At 41.7% G+C, this 17,307-nt stretch overlaps 2 protein-coding genes across 2 annotated transcripts in view; one reads left to right on the top strand and one right to left on the bottom strand.

Moving 5' to 3' along the window:
• Positions 1-515: 515 nt before the first annotated feature.
• On the top strand, positions 516-13,339 carry RFC4 (replication factor C subunit 4). Its single transcript, XM_017810468.1, has 10 exons — positions 516-652; positions 1,210-1,288; positions 5,543-5,622; positions 6,783-6,902; positions 7,754-7,897; positions 8,180-8,300; positions 8,755-8,880; positions 10,475-10,555; positions 12,279-12,395; positions 13,132-13,339. The coding sequence occupies exons 1-10, from the start codon at positions 528-530 to the stop codon at positions 13,225-13,227; spliced, it is 1,089 nt and encodes a 362-aa protein (XP_017665957.1). The 5' UTR covers positions 516-527; the 3' UTR covers positions 13,228-13,339.
• An 883-nt stretch (positions 13,340-14,222) lies between these two features.
• EIF4A2 (eukaryotic translation initiation factor 4A2) overlaps positions 14,223-17,307 on the bottom strand; it is a 7,429-nt gene continuing 4,344 nt past the window's right edge. The window contains exons 9-12 of the mRNA XM_017810478.1: positions 17,212-17,307; positions 16,834-16,923; positions 16,513-16,592; positions 14,223-15,035 (exon numbers count right to left, since the gene is read on the bottom strand). Coding sequence (XP_017665967.1) covers positions 14,891-15,035; positions 16,513-16,592; positions 16,834-16,923; positions 17,212-17,307 — 411 coding nt within the window. The 3' untranslated portion in view covers positions 14,223-14,890. The remainder of the gene's footprint in view (positions 15,036-16,512; positions 16,593-16,833; positions 16,924-17,211) is intronic.

Raw genomic sequence — 17,307 nt, forward strand, 5'->3', positions numbered from 1 at the left:
ACTCGGTGGCACCTTCAGCACCCGCAAGACGAACCTCGGCCGTCACGGCAGAGGCCGCTGCCTCAGGACCTCCCATCGGAGAGAGAAGCCCCTCCTCCGCTTGCTGTCGTACGGCGCTTGTTCTTTTCAGGGGTTTTGTACTATTTTGTAGGTGTTTTTTTTGTTTTTCTGATGGGGGTTTTTTGTTCTCTTTTTCCCGTTGCGACCGCGCCATTTATGAGGGGGCGGCGCGTGCCCTCCCTGAGGCACCGCCCACCTCGCGCCCTCGGCGCGCGCATCGTCTCCGCCCTCCCCTTCGGCTGTCGGGGTGACGTCATCGCTCTCCCCCCCCCCACCCCCGGCGGCACCGCGCGCTCTCATTGGCTCCTGGGCGGCGGAAGCGGCCCCGCCCCCAACGGCGGCGGGTTGGCGGGAAAGGCCTGAGGAGCCTGGGGGCTCCGGCTGAGGGGGGTCTGTGAGGGGGGGTCCGACCGGGTCTGACACGGCACAGCCCGGCACAGAACAGCACAGCGGGCACCGCCGCAGCCATGCAGGCGTTCCTGAAAGGCCCGTCCTCCATCAGCACCAAGCCCGTGGCTGCCAAGGAAAAGGGCGCGGCGGGGAGCAGCGGGGAGAGCAAGAGGACCAAACCCATCCCCTGGGTGGAGAAATAGTAAGGGATGCTCTGAGGTCGCTGGCCGTGAAGGAGGGGTTGGCTCAGGAGGGGTGTGGAGAGGCAGTGGGTGCATAGCAAGAGGGGTCACAGCTGTAGGTGTCCACACCAGGGAGGACAGCTTAACTTGCCCTGTTCTGGATGAAACTCAGCACTGTGAGCTGCTGTAAGAGCCCTTTGTGGATGCTACTGGGCAGAAAATGCTTCTTGCCCATGTCAAGTGATGCAGTGTCATCGCTGTGATTCCATGCGTAAGTGCATGAAATGCTTTGGTTTTGTGTGGAGCCTTTACCACAAAGTGGTAAAATATTGCAATTCCGCTTCTAAAAACAGCTCTGACAGGTGTTTACAACAGAAAAAGACAAACAGCTTCCTGAGGAATTAGATCACTTCGGTAACGTGGACCAGAGATGTTAGATTTTCTGTTATGGTTTTGACCTCAGCTACAAAATCCACTGTAATTCCTCAGTGCCTGATGTAATGTTGTTTTTCTCAATTTCAGCTTGTTTCTGAAACTTTGTTAGCTAATAAATTGTACTTAATGTCTTTTTATTTAGTCGCCCCAAAAATGTGGATGAAGTCGCCTTCCAGGATGAAGTTGTTGCTGTGCTGAAGAAGTCCCTGGAGGGTGCTGATGTGAGTGTAATGGTAACATCTAGCTAATCAGCAACTTTAGACAGACACTTGAGCCAGTGGTAACGAAAATTCCTCTTTTCCAACTAAGCAATGATCATTTTTGCAGTGGTACTTCACAAACAAGCTGAGTGACTTCTTCACTGAATGTTGTGATATGTGTGTAAAGCTTCTGGTATTTCCAGCCCTCCAAACACTGTAAAGGTGTCAGCTCCATGATACAGTTTGGAATTTTTTCTGGAAAAGCTCAAATGGTAAACTTCTTGTTGGTAGCTTCAAATCTGAAGAGGCCTTTGTTGCCTCCTCACTACTGTTCCACAAGTATTTTTGATATTCACGTTTAAGAGAAGAGGGGAAAGAATAACTGGATTGCCAGCCATTCCTAAACAGTTCTAGTGACCTATCAGTGCTTCTGTGAAACTGCTAACCACTAAAACTGTTTGCTAATGAGGGAAATTTAATTTATAAGTTCCAGACCTACTACTTGGATAGTGATACCCAGACTGTTTGGGTTAAAGTTTCGAAGTCTCTTTGGCTCTAAAAATCTAAGTGTGACAGTTGCTCTGACTTCACTGCAGTGTTTTCTTCTGTGACTTGAGAGTATAAAGAAGATGAACAGAGCATTTTCAGTTGGATTTGTTTACAGTTGCATTTGCTTTTGGATAAAAATTTAGTAAATGTTTGGTATGTATGATGGTTATTTCTTCTAAACCAGCTGATGGGGAGGTGCAAGGAATGAAGGCAGAAATAAAGTAGGTAGCCAAGAGATAGCCGTGCTTTTTTTTTTTTTTCAAATCTGAACAATTTCTTCCTTCGTACGAGCTGAGACCTTTTTTCCTCCATGCTTCACCTAGAATTGTCATTCTTGTGCTTCAAAAGCTGGTTCTGTTTTTGTGATCTGATAGTGCCACCTGAGATGGTTGACAGGGATGTTCTGAAAATGCCATTTGTGATATGGCTGTCTGCTCACCCAGACCTAAATGAAGCAATTTGGACCTTTCAGAGTTTTATTCAAGAAGCTATTCACTCATAGTGTGCTCTGATGGTCAATATGCATCAGGGAGTCTTTGGTACTTTGGTACTTGAAACTTTTAACAATTTTCTCTGCAGTTTTTATTTTGACTAATGTGACTCTGTTTCCCTCTGAAAATCTAATTAGAACTTGCAAAAGCAAAAGTGCCTTATTCGTTTGAGCGTGGGGAGCCACAATCAAGCTGGTATGACAGAACTGGAAGGACTTGTATTTGTTTCTTTAGGTCATGTCTCCAGTTTGCTTTGAGAATGCTGTTGTAATGTAACCTTGTCACGTAGTGTTGTACCCACAGAAATCTGTGTTTCAACACTAATGCTGCTGTATTACAGTATTTGTACAGTTGGGGTGATTAGGAAGGAACTGTTAACAGTCAAGGGAAAATGAGGTGCTGCCACCTCTTCTGTCTGGACATATCAGTTATGTAACATCACTTAGGTTATGGGTTGGGAAGTTCTATTTTGAGCAACAGTTATTTAAAACCTTACAGCTTCTGGATCAGCTGTGTTTCTTGGATTCAGAGACTGGTACACTTGTGCTGACTTTTGGCCTCCTGAGTCAAACAGACAAATCATAATTTCTGCTTGTGGTTGGAGGCTTTGTGTTTTGCCATAGCAACCCAAACTCAGCAAGGTATTTGAGAACAAAATCATGCAGGTACTTTATATTTGACATTTTTTAAAATTTGGACATTTTTATTAGTTCTTGAAAGGACTTATTCTGTCAAAAAGGCAGAAGTATAACTGAAACTCTGAGGTGGCTGGTACTTATTCAGAAGTTCTTACTGAATTTGGAGATCTGGGGAGATCAAAGAAACAGCTGTGACAACGGTGTAGGTTTGTGTCATGTGCTTTATTTAAACCTTAGTGTTGAGAATGGATAACTAGTCCTCTGTTGATTGGCCTGTATTTGTGGGCCTTGGTTTGGGAGCTTCTAAATGCAGCAGGACTTGTAACTCCCTGTTATATCTCCATCTGTAAGAGCAAGCATCCGTCCTGTTGTGAACCGTGGAGACCAGAGTTTGAACTGGAGCAGTTGATTTCTGTCTGCCAGGACTGTTCATTTGTTTGTGTTTTTTGCAAAGAATCTGACAAGTGGCACAGTATTCCATAGTTTTCATTTGCTTCATAATACCTCAGTGACTGAAAAAAGAGTGAAGTGTAGGATTATCATTGCAATTTACATCTTCACTTGTGCCGAAACTTCTGGAAAAGGAGTTGGGGTTTGCACTGTATGCAGTGACTTTCCCATAAACAGGGTGATGCCTGCAGGTGTCCTGCTTACCCCTGGCAAGCGTAGAAAAATGCATAACCAGATCAGGTTGCAGTTTGTTTAAAAATACCGCCACAGTTACATAAAGGATTAGGCTGTGCTTGCTGAAAAAGTAGTGTAAATACTTCCATGAGAAAAAGGCATAAATGAAGTTGAAACAAACAGTAATGAAGTAGAGGTGTAATGGAATTAAGAAACAGTTTCTTATTAAAACTTTTTACCTGCTAATGCTCGTTTTGAGAACTAGTAGTGTGTGAATTAGCATTGAGGCATGAAATTATGAATCTCCTTGAAAATATCTGCCCTTGCAGTGTCCTCACCTGAGGAGGTTGGTGAATTTTCACCTGTCATTCAGTACATATTTCATCTCCCTGGAGCTGTCATAAAAGATAGAGGAGCACAACAATGTTGTGTGTGTCTCAATTTGAAAAAATGTTAGTATGTGATGCAGTTTGCTTGTTAGTAATTAGGGAAACAAGCAATGATTGATTGGCAGAAAAAGCAGGCAAAACTTGAAAATTATTTATTCACTAGAAATCGATGGAAGATTGAAATTCTTCTCTCTGCTTTTACAGTATGTACACAGTTGAATCTGTTCTCTGTGTCCTGTCTTAGTTGTTAGAATGGGTTGGTTGGTACCAAAATGATTGTCTCTATTTCATTTTTTGATTATGGATTGTGTACTTCTGCATTTTTCTCTGCTCTTTGAATGGTTTTGGTTTTGCTGTTCCCATTCTGTCAGCATTGAGTGCTATATTCAGCATAGAATTCTCTAATCTAATTTTAGTTGACTCTTTTTAAAAATAGAACATTTATTAAGGGCTGGAAATCAAGTCAGACTGAGAGGTTTGTCTTTTTGCTGTTGATCAGAGGGGACTTTTGGATTCTTGTTTTAAGAGTGTAGAACTGGAACATCTCCTACTGTTAAAGACAGCAGTTTTAAAGTGATAATTTATAAAATGGAATAAATTGAGATAATATAGAAAGCTATCATTCCTATGCTAGTTAGAAAGCTTCTTGATTTCAGGCAAAATTCAGTCATGGCTTATACCAATTTGGTTTATGGTAGCTCTCTGACAGACAAAACAAAACCATCTTTTATTCCAGCTGATGAATTTCAGGTATCTAGCAGATATTTAGTTATATTCTCAAACTGGGAGATTGTTTTGCTTCGTGCTGCTAAATGTCATCCTATAATTATTACTGCAGTCTTTGCTGTGCTGCTTTGATCTTCCTGTGTCAGCATATTTCCTTAATGCTGTCTTTTTTTTCATGCTGAGGTCATTAATTAAATTATTTTAAAGATCAATTAACCTAATCTCTTTAAGAAATGCCACTGGTCTCCTTTGAAAACTCCTTGGGTGGGTGTGAATTTGGCAGGGCTGTGCAGTGCAGTGAGTCACTGGGAGTGTCCCTGTGACTGTGTCTGCATTGCCCTCCCTGAATCCATCACAGGCATTCCCGAGCTGCCCTGTGCTCACTGCAGTGCAGAATTCCCAGCATGGCTTGACAAGGCAGTTTGGGGAACTGAGAAAGCAAGGGGTAGTTAACCTGTGACCAGTGCTGTCACAGTGCACTGCTAGTGTTATCCAGGCTGCTTGAAAGTCATCCTTGAATAGATTTGTATGTCCCTGCAGTCATAACATTAAATTCTGAAGGCCTTAGTGATCTCAGACATGTCCTGGAGTATCTATACATATTAAAAAAAAAAAAGGGAATATTAGTTTTGATAGAACATGTGATGGTGCCACCAAATAACAGCTCGTTCATGCTGCCTTATAAACAGCAACTGTTTGTCCTCCTTTAGAGACCTAGTAGTGAAAGACTTGGTATTGTTTACTGTAAGGAGTAGATAGTTTCTGTTCTATTAGATGTTCAGATTTTCAGTAGGTTTTGCTGGTTTTTGTTTGTTCTGCTCATTTACTTTTCTTAAAAATGCTGCCTTGCTGTTTCAGCTTCCCAATCTGTTGTTCTATGGCCCACCTGGAACTGGAAAGACTTCCACTATTTTAGCAGCTGCTAGAGAACTCTTTGGGTAAGCTGAAATCAAGTTGCTTTGGTGTAATTGACTGTCACATGTCTTCCAATCATGTGACACAGTGCCTCTGGTCATTGCCTGCTTTTATGTAGTTTCCAGGATTTTTTCAGGAATATCTTCACATTCTAATTCTGCTCCAACATGAGATTTCTTTCTCATTTGTCTTGCCACAAGCCCCTGGTTTCTGTTACCAGTATAGACTTACAACACGTAACACTGACAGCCATGTAACCCTATAGCAGGGTATGGAAAAAAATATGACTTGCATCTGCCTTACTGAACTTTGTAAAGGAATTCCAATTTTTATGATTTATTCAGTAAGTTGTTCTCCAAGTACTTCATACAATGTCTGAACTGTAATCTCTCGTCTGTGCATCACTGAATTGTGTCTGGAAGTAGTACTGGGAGTCAGACTGAAATTCAGCATGTGTACATTCATCAGCTCACTTGTAACACTTGGGAGTTTCTGAGTAGTGAATTCAGTGATCCATAAGCAAATAATGGATGAGGAGGTGTTTGATGTTACGATCAAATCTAGTGCTGACTTCAGTACCTCCCCCCATCCCATTCATCATCTTTAATTTTTGACTCATTGTTTTTTGGAGAGAACCACTTCTACTTTAGTAGTAGGAAGACAACTTCACATTGTGAGTCCATTTTGATTCCCAGGATTTAAAATCCAGTGTATTAGTTGTTGAGTTGGTTTTTTTTAATCAGAGTTGCTGGTGTGTAATACTGCTGCTAAATACCACATGTGTTATACTTTGTAGATAATTCATTTGGTAGTACTGCCAGTGACTGTATCTTGGCATTTTACTTGTTATTCCACACTGCTCTCATAATATAAGTAAAAAGGCAGATAATATAGTGCTCTGAACTTATGAAGCCAACTTCCTACTTTTTTTTTTCCTGGATAACTGATGTAATTTTATACTTCATTGTTTTCTGTAGCCTGAGAGGAGATTCTAAAAATAGCTAATGGAAATTCATACCTGACATTTAATGATCTCAACTTTACTGTCTTTTAACAATGTTATTTAGTAATGCTGATAAAAATAATCCCTGCCATTCAAAGCAGCCAGAAGGGTTGTTGATATACTCTACAGTGTATCATTACAAGGGTTAGCAGCTGACATGTTGTAATAAAAATTTTGCAGGCCTGAATTATTCCGGCAAAGAGTCCTTGAGTTAAACGCGTCTGATGAGCGCGGAATACAAGTGATTCGGGAGAAAGTGAAGGCTTTTGCTCAGCTCACTGCATCTGGGAGCCGTTCAGAGTAAGTGCTGGATCAAACCCCTCTTGCTTTGGACAAAGCATGTGGTTGGGTTTTTTCCCAATATAAATGATGGGTCAGCACTGCCCAAAAGTTGGCAACACACAGTGCTTTGGCTGAGCTTTGGCTTCATGGAATTTCATGCTGGGGAGTTTGAATACCCGGGAGGATCTTTTGCTAGTGCTGTTAGCGTTGGAGGCAGGCAGGGAGAACCCTGTAAGATCAAGACTTCTGGGTTTAGTCACACATTGTTGTCTTTGCAGATGTTTGACTGCCATAGAAAAACCTCTTTGCATAAATCCTGGTGGAAATTACTTCCCTAGTGGAGGATCTCACACAAGATGGGTTCAGTTTGTAAGATGCCAAAAGGATTCTGGTGTTAGGTGGTGAGAAACCCTGTGCAGGTCAAGCCATGTGTGTGGACTGTGGAAAGTAGCAGGAAGAAACTGCATGCCAGGACTGTCTGGCAAAAAATGGTCTTATGTACTGAAATCAGTCTGTTGCAGTGTTCTTTGGAGTTCAGGGAATCAGGAAACCTGTAAAAAGATGAGCTACATTAGGTGTTGAAAGAAGAAAAAGCAAATGTATGTGTTTTAGAGGACTTTTGCAGCATTCAAGCGTTGGTCTTTCCATGGGAACTCACCCCCCCTTAATTACAAATATTAGTCCTTTATCTAAAAATAGTAAAAAAAGATAGAACCTCTGAATGTGTTATGTTTACCAAGTATACGTTCTTAAGTAAAATATGATTCGCTATTTGCAGTGGGTTTTTTGTTTATGTTTTTTGTTGTTTGTTTTTCCTTGATCTGTACATTGCATGTCTCCTGGATAACAGGTTTCTTCTTACTTTGCAGTGGTAAAATTTGTCCTCCTTTTAAAATTGTAATCCTGGATGAAGCAGACTCGATGACTTCAGCAGCCCAGGCAGCCTTAAGACGCACCATGGAAAAAGAATCTAAAACAACACGTTTCTGTCTTATTTGTAACTACATCAGCAGGTACATGTGGGACTTTTTGCTTATTTGGACTTATTGCCTGTTCTGTAGTCTCTTTTTTTTTTTTCCCCACTAAGAGATTGATATCTAGTTTTCATAGGTTTCAGTCAGTAGAGATGTAACTATATGAATGCAAGACTGAAACAATATTTAGGTTTCAACTTTTTTTTTTTTTGCAGTGTTGCAGTTTTAAGGTTATTTAAACCTTTTCCGCCTTGATAGCTTTCTTTGTATAAATTTTACCCACACATTGATTTTCCAAACACTTACATTCCTTTCTTTCAGAATAATTGAACCTTTAACATCTCGATGCTCCAAATTCCGCTTCAAGCCTTTGTCGGACAGTATCCAACAGCAGCGGCTGCTGGACGTTTCTGAGAAGGAGCATGTGAAGATCAGTAATGAGGTAACTTCGTGGTTGCCATGTAGTTTTATTACTTAATCCAGTGCATAACTGCATGGCAGGGAAAGAGACCAAGTCAGCATACTTTTCCAGGCTGCTCAACAGTACGAAATGCAATACATAACTCACTTAGGTATTAGTCTCCTTCCGTAGACGAGATGAATTTTAAGAGTTGTCCTAAAACCAGAGAAGTGTCCACCAGAGAAGACTGAAGCTAAACTGTAGGGCTCTTTATTCTCTGCTAAGTGCACTGGCATTAAACCATGCTTCATTCTGAAACTGCCAGCACACATTTGTGTTAGAAGAGAGGTTGCTTTGTGACTTGTGTATTGTACCTGGCTCTGAAAATCTGCTTTAGGCACTACTTGATGTTTTAAAATAACTGTGTTAAAAAAGTGTACTGGATTTTAATTAACAGTGAGCATATAATTTAGTATTTTCTGACATTGTTTTTCAGGCAGTGTCATACCTTGTGAAAGTGTCAGAAGGAGATTTAAGAAAAGCAATTACTTTCCTTCAAAGTGCCACTCGCCTAATGGGTGGCAAGGAGATCACAGAGAAGATAGTCACTGAAATTGCTGGGGTAAGCTATGCTTTGCAGATTCTCCTGTAATTACTCTGAAAAGCATTTTGTTACCCTTATCTACTGTTGCTTAAAGTTGGATTAAAAAATTGTTCGATACCCACTAGTATTGCAGTATGGTACCAATAGAGTATCCAGCAGAATTTTAAAGACTGCCTGATTCTGTACACTTACTACATAGCAAGTTTCTAGCAACTTCTTCTGTAAATCATGGTAAACTGTAAAATAGTCTTATAATTCAAACAAGTTGAAATATTCTGCCCATAAATGCAAAATGTATTGCCTTTTGTGGAACAGTAGATCAGAACATTTTTTGGTGCTTTTATATATATGTGTATACATATATATAAGTATAGATCATTGAAAATATGGTTTGGAAGCACCACAGTGGAATGACTTTCAGTAGCAGCTCATTTACAACTTAAATGTTCACAGTGACAGTGTCTCTTCAAGGATCTGTGTAGATTCTGCTTTTTAACAAAACAGCGGTGATTTATTCTAGAATGACATAGATAATACTGACAGGGACAGGAGAAACCTGGGAGGAAATGCATTTAACAAAACATGTGTGAAGGTGTTCCTATAGCAACAAAACACTTACCCCCTAAATCAAGAAATGTGAGATTAGGAGTTGAGGAGCTGAAAAATAAATGGGCTTTAATGACGGATGCATTTCCCTTGAAGGTGCTGCCATCACAGGTAAATGTAAGGGCTGGGAGGTTTTCACTTTAATGGAACCAGAGGCAATTGCTTCTGTGCAGTGTTTTACAGAACAATTTTAAGCAATTTTCTCAGTGAAGTCATTGTTCAGTTTTGTGTATCTAGCAGTAAAACAGAGCTGATATCTGAATAGATATCAGATAACTGAAACCTGGCAGAAGTTGACTGTAATGACAGGAAAGAGAAGCATGAAATTCCATTATTGAATGAGTCATGCTTGTTTAAACCAAAAGAACCCAACTTTACATCTTCATGAAAACATGAAGTTCTTGGTCACACATAACTTACGTGACCCTGGAGTGACCTTAGTACAAAAGATTAATAAAGAAGCTTTGAAAACAAACTATCCAGACACTCAACCGACAGGAATGACAGTGAGTAGAAGGGAAAATGGGCAGCTCTTCCCTGCATAAAGCAAAATAATGGCATCTGTCAACCTTTTTTCTTCTGATTTATTGTCTGATCTTAGTGCATTGGGCTTTTTTTGGATGTCCCTGGTGTGTCTTTGGAAATAAAGCTGATTTGCTGTGTTGTTTTAGTGTAGAATGGTGCAGAAAGCATTGGCTGATCTCAGTGTTGAAGTATGTCCTCCACTTAATGTCCTGAGTAACAGTTGTGTGTTGGATTCATGAAGGTGACTTTGACAGTTCACTGTCTTTATGGTTTTTGTTTTAATATCACCAATATAGGACAAATATTAAAGCCTAACTCTCACTTTCAAAATTTAGTGGGTCTGTCATATACTTGCTTGAAGTGGTTGGGTGAAATGCTGAAATGGCCTCTGCCATGAGCAGTTTGTATCTGTTACTGTAAGCATCAACATCAATTTTAAGTTTATGAAGTAGAAATTAAGAAATGTCACTTCTTGTTACAGGTCATCCCTAAAGAGACAATTGATGAACTGCTCTTGGGTTGCCAGAGTGGCTCCTTTGAGAAACTGGAAACACTGGCAAAGGTAAAGTCCTCTTAGTGCTCCAGCCTGAATATTTTCCTCAGTCACTGCCCTTTGAATCCTTTGTTGCTGGGCTGCAGCAGCAGAACATTGGCCTCAATCAGTTTGGATGCACGTTTTGAGAAGTGTCTTTTACCAGTTAGAACTCCAGGCTTTCCCTTCTGAGAAAAAGCTGTCAAAGCTGCAAATAAACTTCCCTACCAGTGGGACTCTGGTTTTCTCCTGAGTTAAACTGGTGGCATGTGGAGCTGTTAGGCTGAATTAGGCAGAGTAGCATTTCTGAGGGAGACACTTGGCTCAGGCCTTTAGAACTGTCTCTTCAGAGGACTGTAGTAGTCCCTGGACTAGTCACCTTCTTCATTACTCAGAAGCTGTGTTAGATGAGAAGTATCTGAATAAAGCTGTAATAACTCTTCAGTTTTAAAATATTTCGTGGTAATCTTATGGTGCACTAGTGATTAAGTTTGTAAGACAAACTGCAGTGACTTAAAATAGACCTGGCTGGAGAAACCAAAAGCTACTGTTTTATAGTGGTGGGTTTATTTTCTTTAATACAGAATTTTTCTGAATAATGGGAAATTCCTAATCTCGAGAGGTTAAAGCAGGTTCAGTCAGTCTTGAACTGGATTTTAACTCAAGGAGTTGTCCCCGACAGAGACCCAGCCACAGTACCATTCCCCCTTCCAGTGAAATGTTCCATGGCTTTGTGAAAAAAGTCACTATGATCAGCCTTCTGCTTCTTGCTTGGCTGAGCCTCACTGGATGGTCTTGGCAGGACCTTTGGGTTTGAGTCTGGATTTATTCTCCTGTAAACTTGCAGCAGATCTTAAAATTGTTGTGCAAGGGTTTGTGCAGATGTCCCTGTCTTACACTTTGACATTGACTTACATGGTGTCTGAAACTGTGTTGATCTTAAGAGGTGATGGATTATCCAAACCTTCAGGGCTGGCATAGTCTTTTATCAGGCCGTGATCTGATCTAATCTAATGGAGTGGTTTGTAACTGTTCTCCACTTGCCAGAGTAGGTGCTTCGTGGTGGGTGGCACAATTGGACACACAGTTCTGTAAACCATGGGAGTGGATTTAGCTGTACAGAAAAATAAGGTTGCACCAACTCTTTTTCTATTTCCATAAACTTCTTTCTTCCTAAATGGCTTCATTGACCACTGTTCTCAGTATTTTTTGGTTTTGTAACTGGGCACTACTGCTTTTTTTTAAAAAGCTATCTTTAGTTACCATGGTTTTTATTTTAGCAAAAGAGCCTTGGCCTTACAGATCTCTGTATGCCTGAGACTAGCAACAACCAGATGAAGAAAATAAATCAAAGTAGGTGGCACTTTAAAATGAGAAGGCTGTGAAACTGCCACATGATGCTGTGGATGCCAGGCTTTCCTAATTTTAGAGTAAGATTGGACAGGTTTGGTGGAGGTTGTTAAATGTTTAAGATGTCTCACAAAATCCCCGAGATGTGAATTGTCAGAAGTTGGAAGAACATTTGGGCAAAATTTCTGCTCTGTGCCTGCCTTGCTCGTGCAGCCTTTCCTGGCTGCTCACTCTGGGTCTCTGTCAGGCAGGATGCAGGGCAGGGCTGTGCACAAGCTACTGAACTGTCCTCCAAAATGTAGAAGTTCCATACTAAATTTCAGCACAGTCTTTCACTTCAGACAGAATTTTTCAGTTGGGTTTCCAGTTGAATTACCTCCATTTTCTTCTCTCCCTGGCACAGAATCTCATCAATGAGGGGTTTGCTGTTGCTCAGCTTGTAAACCAGCTGCACGACACGGTGGTGGAGAGCCAAGATTTCAGTGACAAGCAGAAATCTGTCATAGTGGAGAAACTTGCGGTGAGTCTGTAGCTTCAGTCAAAAAACCCAAACCATGTTAATCTTCACTGATTAATTTTTGTTTGTAGGGTCTCTCCCAAGAGGTACATGATAATTTTTTTTGTTTTGAGTGTTTCTTGGTAGAAGCTAAATTTTTATACTGAGAAATTTCATGAGAAGGAATCGAACCCCAGTTAAGTGAATTATTGATCATATTATGTTGTTCTAGTGGGACTCAAGCAAGAGGATTGTGGGTTTGGTTGTTTTTCATGTAAGGTGGGAAGAAAAATTAGGACAAAATTAAGTCATCGCTTCAAAAAAATTAGGAGCTGCAAAATGCAAGTTTTTGTTCTGATGTGTAAAATACGCCTTTAAAAAAAAAAAAATTCATTAACTTGCTAAATTTTGACCTAGAAGAAGAGGCAGCAGTGGTGGAGGTTTTGCTAAATTCACCGCAGACAGGCAGGTGGTGTCGATGCCCTGCAGGGATGCTCCTGGCAGGTCGTTTCAGAGCCAATGGTGCATCTCTTTGTGTGTGGAGCTGCCATGCTGTGGCCTCCCCAGGAAGATGGAGGCTGGAGAGCTTCTTGTTCCCACTTCAGTAGGAGGGGTGGGCAGTGTGTGACTGCTGGAGAAATCTGTGCCAATTCAGTAAACACCTGCCAAACTTCACCTTGGGGTTCTCCACTGTACCCCAAGACACAGATGCCCTGAGCACCATTTTCAGAGGGTTTTACCTCCTCTGTTCTGTCTGCAGGAAGTGGACAAATGCCTGGCAGATGGTGCTGACGAATTTTTGCAGCTGATGAGTCTCTGTGCCCTTGTGATGCAGCAGCTCACACAGAACACCTGACTCCTCCAGCAGCCCTTTGTTCCAGGGGTGGCTGCAGCTCTGAGACAGGGACCCATGAACTTTTGTACTGTTTTTGCAATAAAAGGACTGCTTCAGCAGTTGGAAAAGCTCATGTTGGAGTATTTGATTCATTTTTTTTACACTGGGTCAAAGAGCAGAGGGGTCAGTAATGCTTCTGTGTTGCACTTACACTTGGAAAGGTAAAGTCATCCAAAAATGTGCATAGACTGAACACATAATCAGCTGCAAGCAGAGAAAGGAGTTATTCATTGCAGCCCCTGTTGGTTTTGAATGAATTGATGTAGCAAAATGATCACATCCCTATTAAACTTGGCTTCAGACTGAACTCAGCTCCTGAAGGAACAGATTCCATGTCACCTCTTATCTTGTATCTGATGCTTTAGTATTAAATGTTGCAAAAATAGTTTTCTAGTAAGCATGTTGCAACTTTTACTTTACTCAAGCTACATAAGAAAAAAATCTGAAGGGCAGGTCACGTTCAAAAGATGTTACTTAGACTGCCTGAGCATTACTGTTCTTGCTCACAAACCCAGTTTTAAAGCTGTGACCTGGATGAGCACAGCTCTGTGGTGGTCAAGCAGCTTTGAGACCTTTCCCTTCAGAGATGCTTTGAACACCTGTTCCACCTTCCTGAATGCAGTTAAAAAAAGGAGCCCTTGTACAGGAATGAAGCTAAAATGCTGCAGTGCAGGGAGTTTTATCAACCAGCACTGATTATTAAGGGAGCCATTTTCTACACTGATGAAAGGGTGTTTCAGTGTCAAGGACACTTGTCCAGCACCCCTGAGCTGTGTCACACAGGGACAGCCTCTGGCACTTGGAGCTCACCCAGTACTAGTCCAGAAACACCCCTGCAAATTAATGACAAAGCTGCCTGCTGGGCCCTGTCACCTTCAGCTCCCACCCTGAGACAGCCCAGGCTGCTGGCACCCTTCTAAGTGAGACCCCTCTACCCAAGAAGCAACTATTTACAGTTTAAGTGAATATAGAAGTATTTTATTGAACATTCAAACTTCATTAAGACATGTGCAATATGGCAAATTTTACTGGGTTTAACCCTAACTAAGACAATAGTATGATTGCTTGCTTGCTGGGGCTTAGCAACAGGGTCCAAATCACACTTACCACTAATTAAATACTTTATTGAATAAATACATATGAAACAAAAATGCATTTTAATGCTCTTATAAAAGTTTAGAGATTTTGAAAGGCCTTTCCAATTTAATCTGAGGTGTAAGTACATACAATAAAGGAAGGTAGGCTAGTTTAACATAATTGGCTGACTTTATACAGCACTTATATCTTTTAGTCCATAAGTAAATTATTAAATGATAAAGAACATCTAATACAACCACTTCTATGGAACTAGGAAATAAATTTCTAATAAAGAAAAAATTTACAGACCCCATGACTTTCCACCCAACCCCAACAGTCTAACCCTAAAGTGGACAAAGCCAATGGCTTTCCCCACAAGAGCTCACGACACAAAGTCGCTTCTCTTATCAAAAATCTGTATTTCTGATCCGTAATGAGCATTGAGACAAGATTCAATATATCCCCAAAGAAAGAAGCACAATGCGCGTTGTGAATCGCCTATTCAGCAACAGCGAGCACTGGATTCACAACCACCTCATCCCGGGGACTAAATGAGATCAGCCACATTCATCGGCATCTCCTCCACTGTAGTATTGTAGAAAGTCTCAATGTCTCGCAGGATCCGCTTGTCCTCTTCAGTGACAAAATTGATAGCCACACCTTTTCTGCCAAACCGGCCACCCCGACCAATTCTGCACAAAAAGAAAGCACATTTACATCCAAGTTAACCACTCCAACCTGCTTTACACGTTTGCAAGAGCCACTCACAAACTGCTGCTCTCATCTGCCACTGGCCAGCCTAGGCTGCCTTTACAGGACCAGCTGCCACCAAAGTCACCTCTGGTCAGGAAAAACCAGCAGTTGCTGCCAGCAGCATAGCAGAAGGTCCATCCCATAACGGCAGCAGGGCAGACACAGTTACTCTTAGGCTGTAAAGTAAGATCTTTATTTAATGTCCTGGGTCAGTCTCCCGCCCCTCTGTTCAACTGCACAGCCACCCCTCATGCATCCAATCCCAAGCACAGGGCACACAGAAGACAGGCTGTTGTTGAACAATCAGACTGTTACTAAATCCAATTACATCCAGTAACATATAGAACAGCACACTGAACTTCAGAAGTTTAGTTCAACCTGTTTCCAGTGGGAAAACTTAGGATTTGTTGTTTTTTTAAAAAGCAAAATTTAAGTCCAACATTTTTGTGTAAGCCCACATTGGTCACTAACACATCAGTGAGTACTGTTTAGTTACACCCACCATCATCAGCTCTACCTTCCTACACACTGCACAGTAGAGCACCTTGCCAGCGAGAGCTTAACACACAGAAATGGCTCACAAAACTTAGGGGATAATCATGACAAAAGAAATAAATAAATACCAACTCGCTCTTTATTCAAACTGTGCCGCTTACGAATCCACGTCCTAAATTACGTCAACGTCGGTTCTGAGCACCATCTTGTGTCATCAACTGCTGCTATCGACTCCTGTATTTTTTTACATCAAGTAACAAAGCACAGTTTACTTAATTTAGGGACAGTCACTAGAAGCAGTTAACTAAACCTAGGGGAACAAACTGCTACCAGAAGACACACCACAGAGGAAAGAATCCCACTGAGGAGCCACCAAGAGCAAACATGGCACACACAACAGGAACACAGCTGGACCTCCACAAGTGAAGGCAGCCCTATACAACTCGCTTGCTACGAGTAGCAAGGTCTGTCTGGTCCCTGAGCAGCAACAAACTCAAGACCAGCCAGGACCCCAAATTAAGCTGATGCTGCTGTCAATGACGTGCCAGTAATGGCTTTGCCATCACTCATGGCAGCCTATGTGACAGAAGGCAGTTCAGTAGCTGGCATTTTCCCCACATCTTCAAGAATGATCAGCCATTACCAAACTTCTTAAACATCTAAGTTTTCCCACTGCTTTGTTTTATTGTCCAAAGTCCTGCTCCTCCCTTTTTTCAGAATCACAGCTGTGCAAATGCAGGGCTTTTCTAAAGCCCATCCACAACTGGGTTTATTCCCTGCTGGCTTTTGAGCAGTTACTGTATGCATGGATGAGTAACACCTCCTGGTTTTGACAAGGACTACAGGGAAGAACAGGCGAGGGTCTGTGCCTTTGCTGTGACATTCAGCAGAGCACACAAACTGGTGGGCAGAGCCACTGACCTGTGAATGTAGTTCTCACGATTGGTCGGCAGGTCATAATTGATAACCAGAGACACTTGCTGCACATCAATGCCACGAGCCTGGAAAGCGACACAGAGCCATCAATGTAAGTCACAGGCTTCCTAAAAATTTATCTATCCTGGTTTTTTTGTCAGCCACATTGTTAGTTATGAACTACAACTGTGCAGTCCATAGTGGAGTCGTGGTCTTTGCTCTTCCAAAAGGCTCCCAACAGTTCAGGCTACAAGAGCCATCACTGACTTATGAAGCTTTTGGCACCAGGTTATAACAGGAACGTGTTCAGTGTAAGGTAACACTCACCAGCAAGTCAGTGGTGATCAGGACACGGCTTGACCCTGATCTAAACTCTCTCATGATAACATCTCGTTCCTTCTGGTCCATGTCACCATGCTGGAGAATTTAAAGAACAGTTGCAGTTAGTACAGTTCCAATGCTCCAGACTGGAACATCCTCTAAGAAACAGCCATATGTGTGAAACCCAGCGTCCCTACCTGCCGTGGGAACGAAGCAGGTAGGGATAGAAAGGAAGCACTTTACTTTAAGCAGGGGGAACGATAATACAGCACTGCACAGCTATATTATAACTTTCCTGCTTCTCATTCTAATATCCCTCATTACCATTTCTTTCCCAGTACATACAGGACATTTCAGAAGTGATGGGGAAGTATCAATTCCTACCAGAGCTGAGACTGTGAAGTCCCTGGCATGCATTTTCTCTGTAAGCCAGTCTACTTTTCTCCTTGTATTCAGGAAAATAACAGCCTGTGTAATGGT

Source organism: Lepidothrix coronata, unplaced genomic scaffold (assembly GCF_001604755.1).
Source record: "Lepidothrix coronata isolate B3197 unplaced genomic scaffold, Lepidothrix_coronata-1.0 Scaffold29, whole genome shotgun sequence".
Lineage (NCBI taxonomy): Eukaryota > Metazoa > Chordata > Aves > Passeriformes > Pipridae > Lepidothrix > Lepidothrix coronata.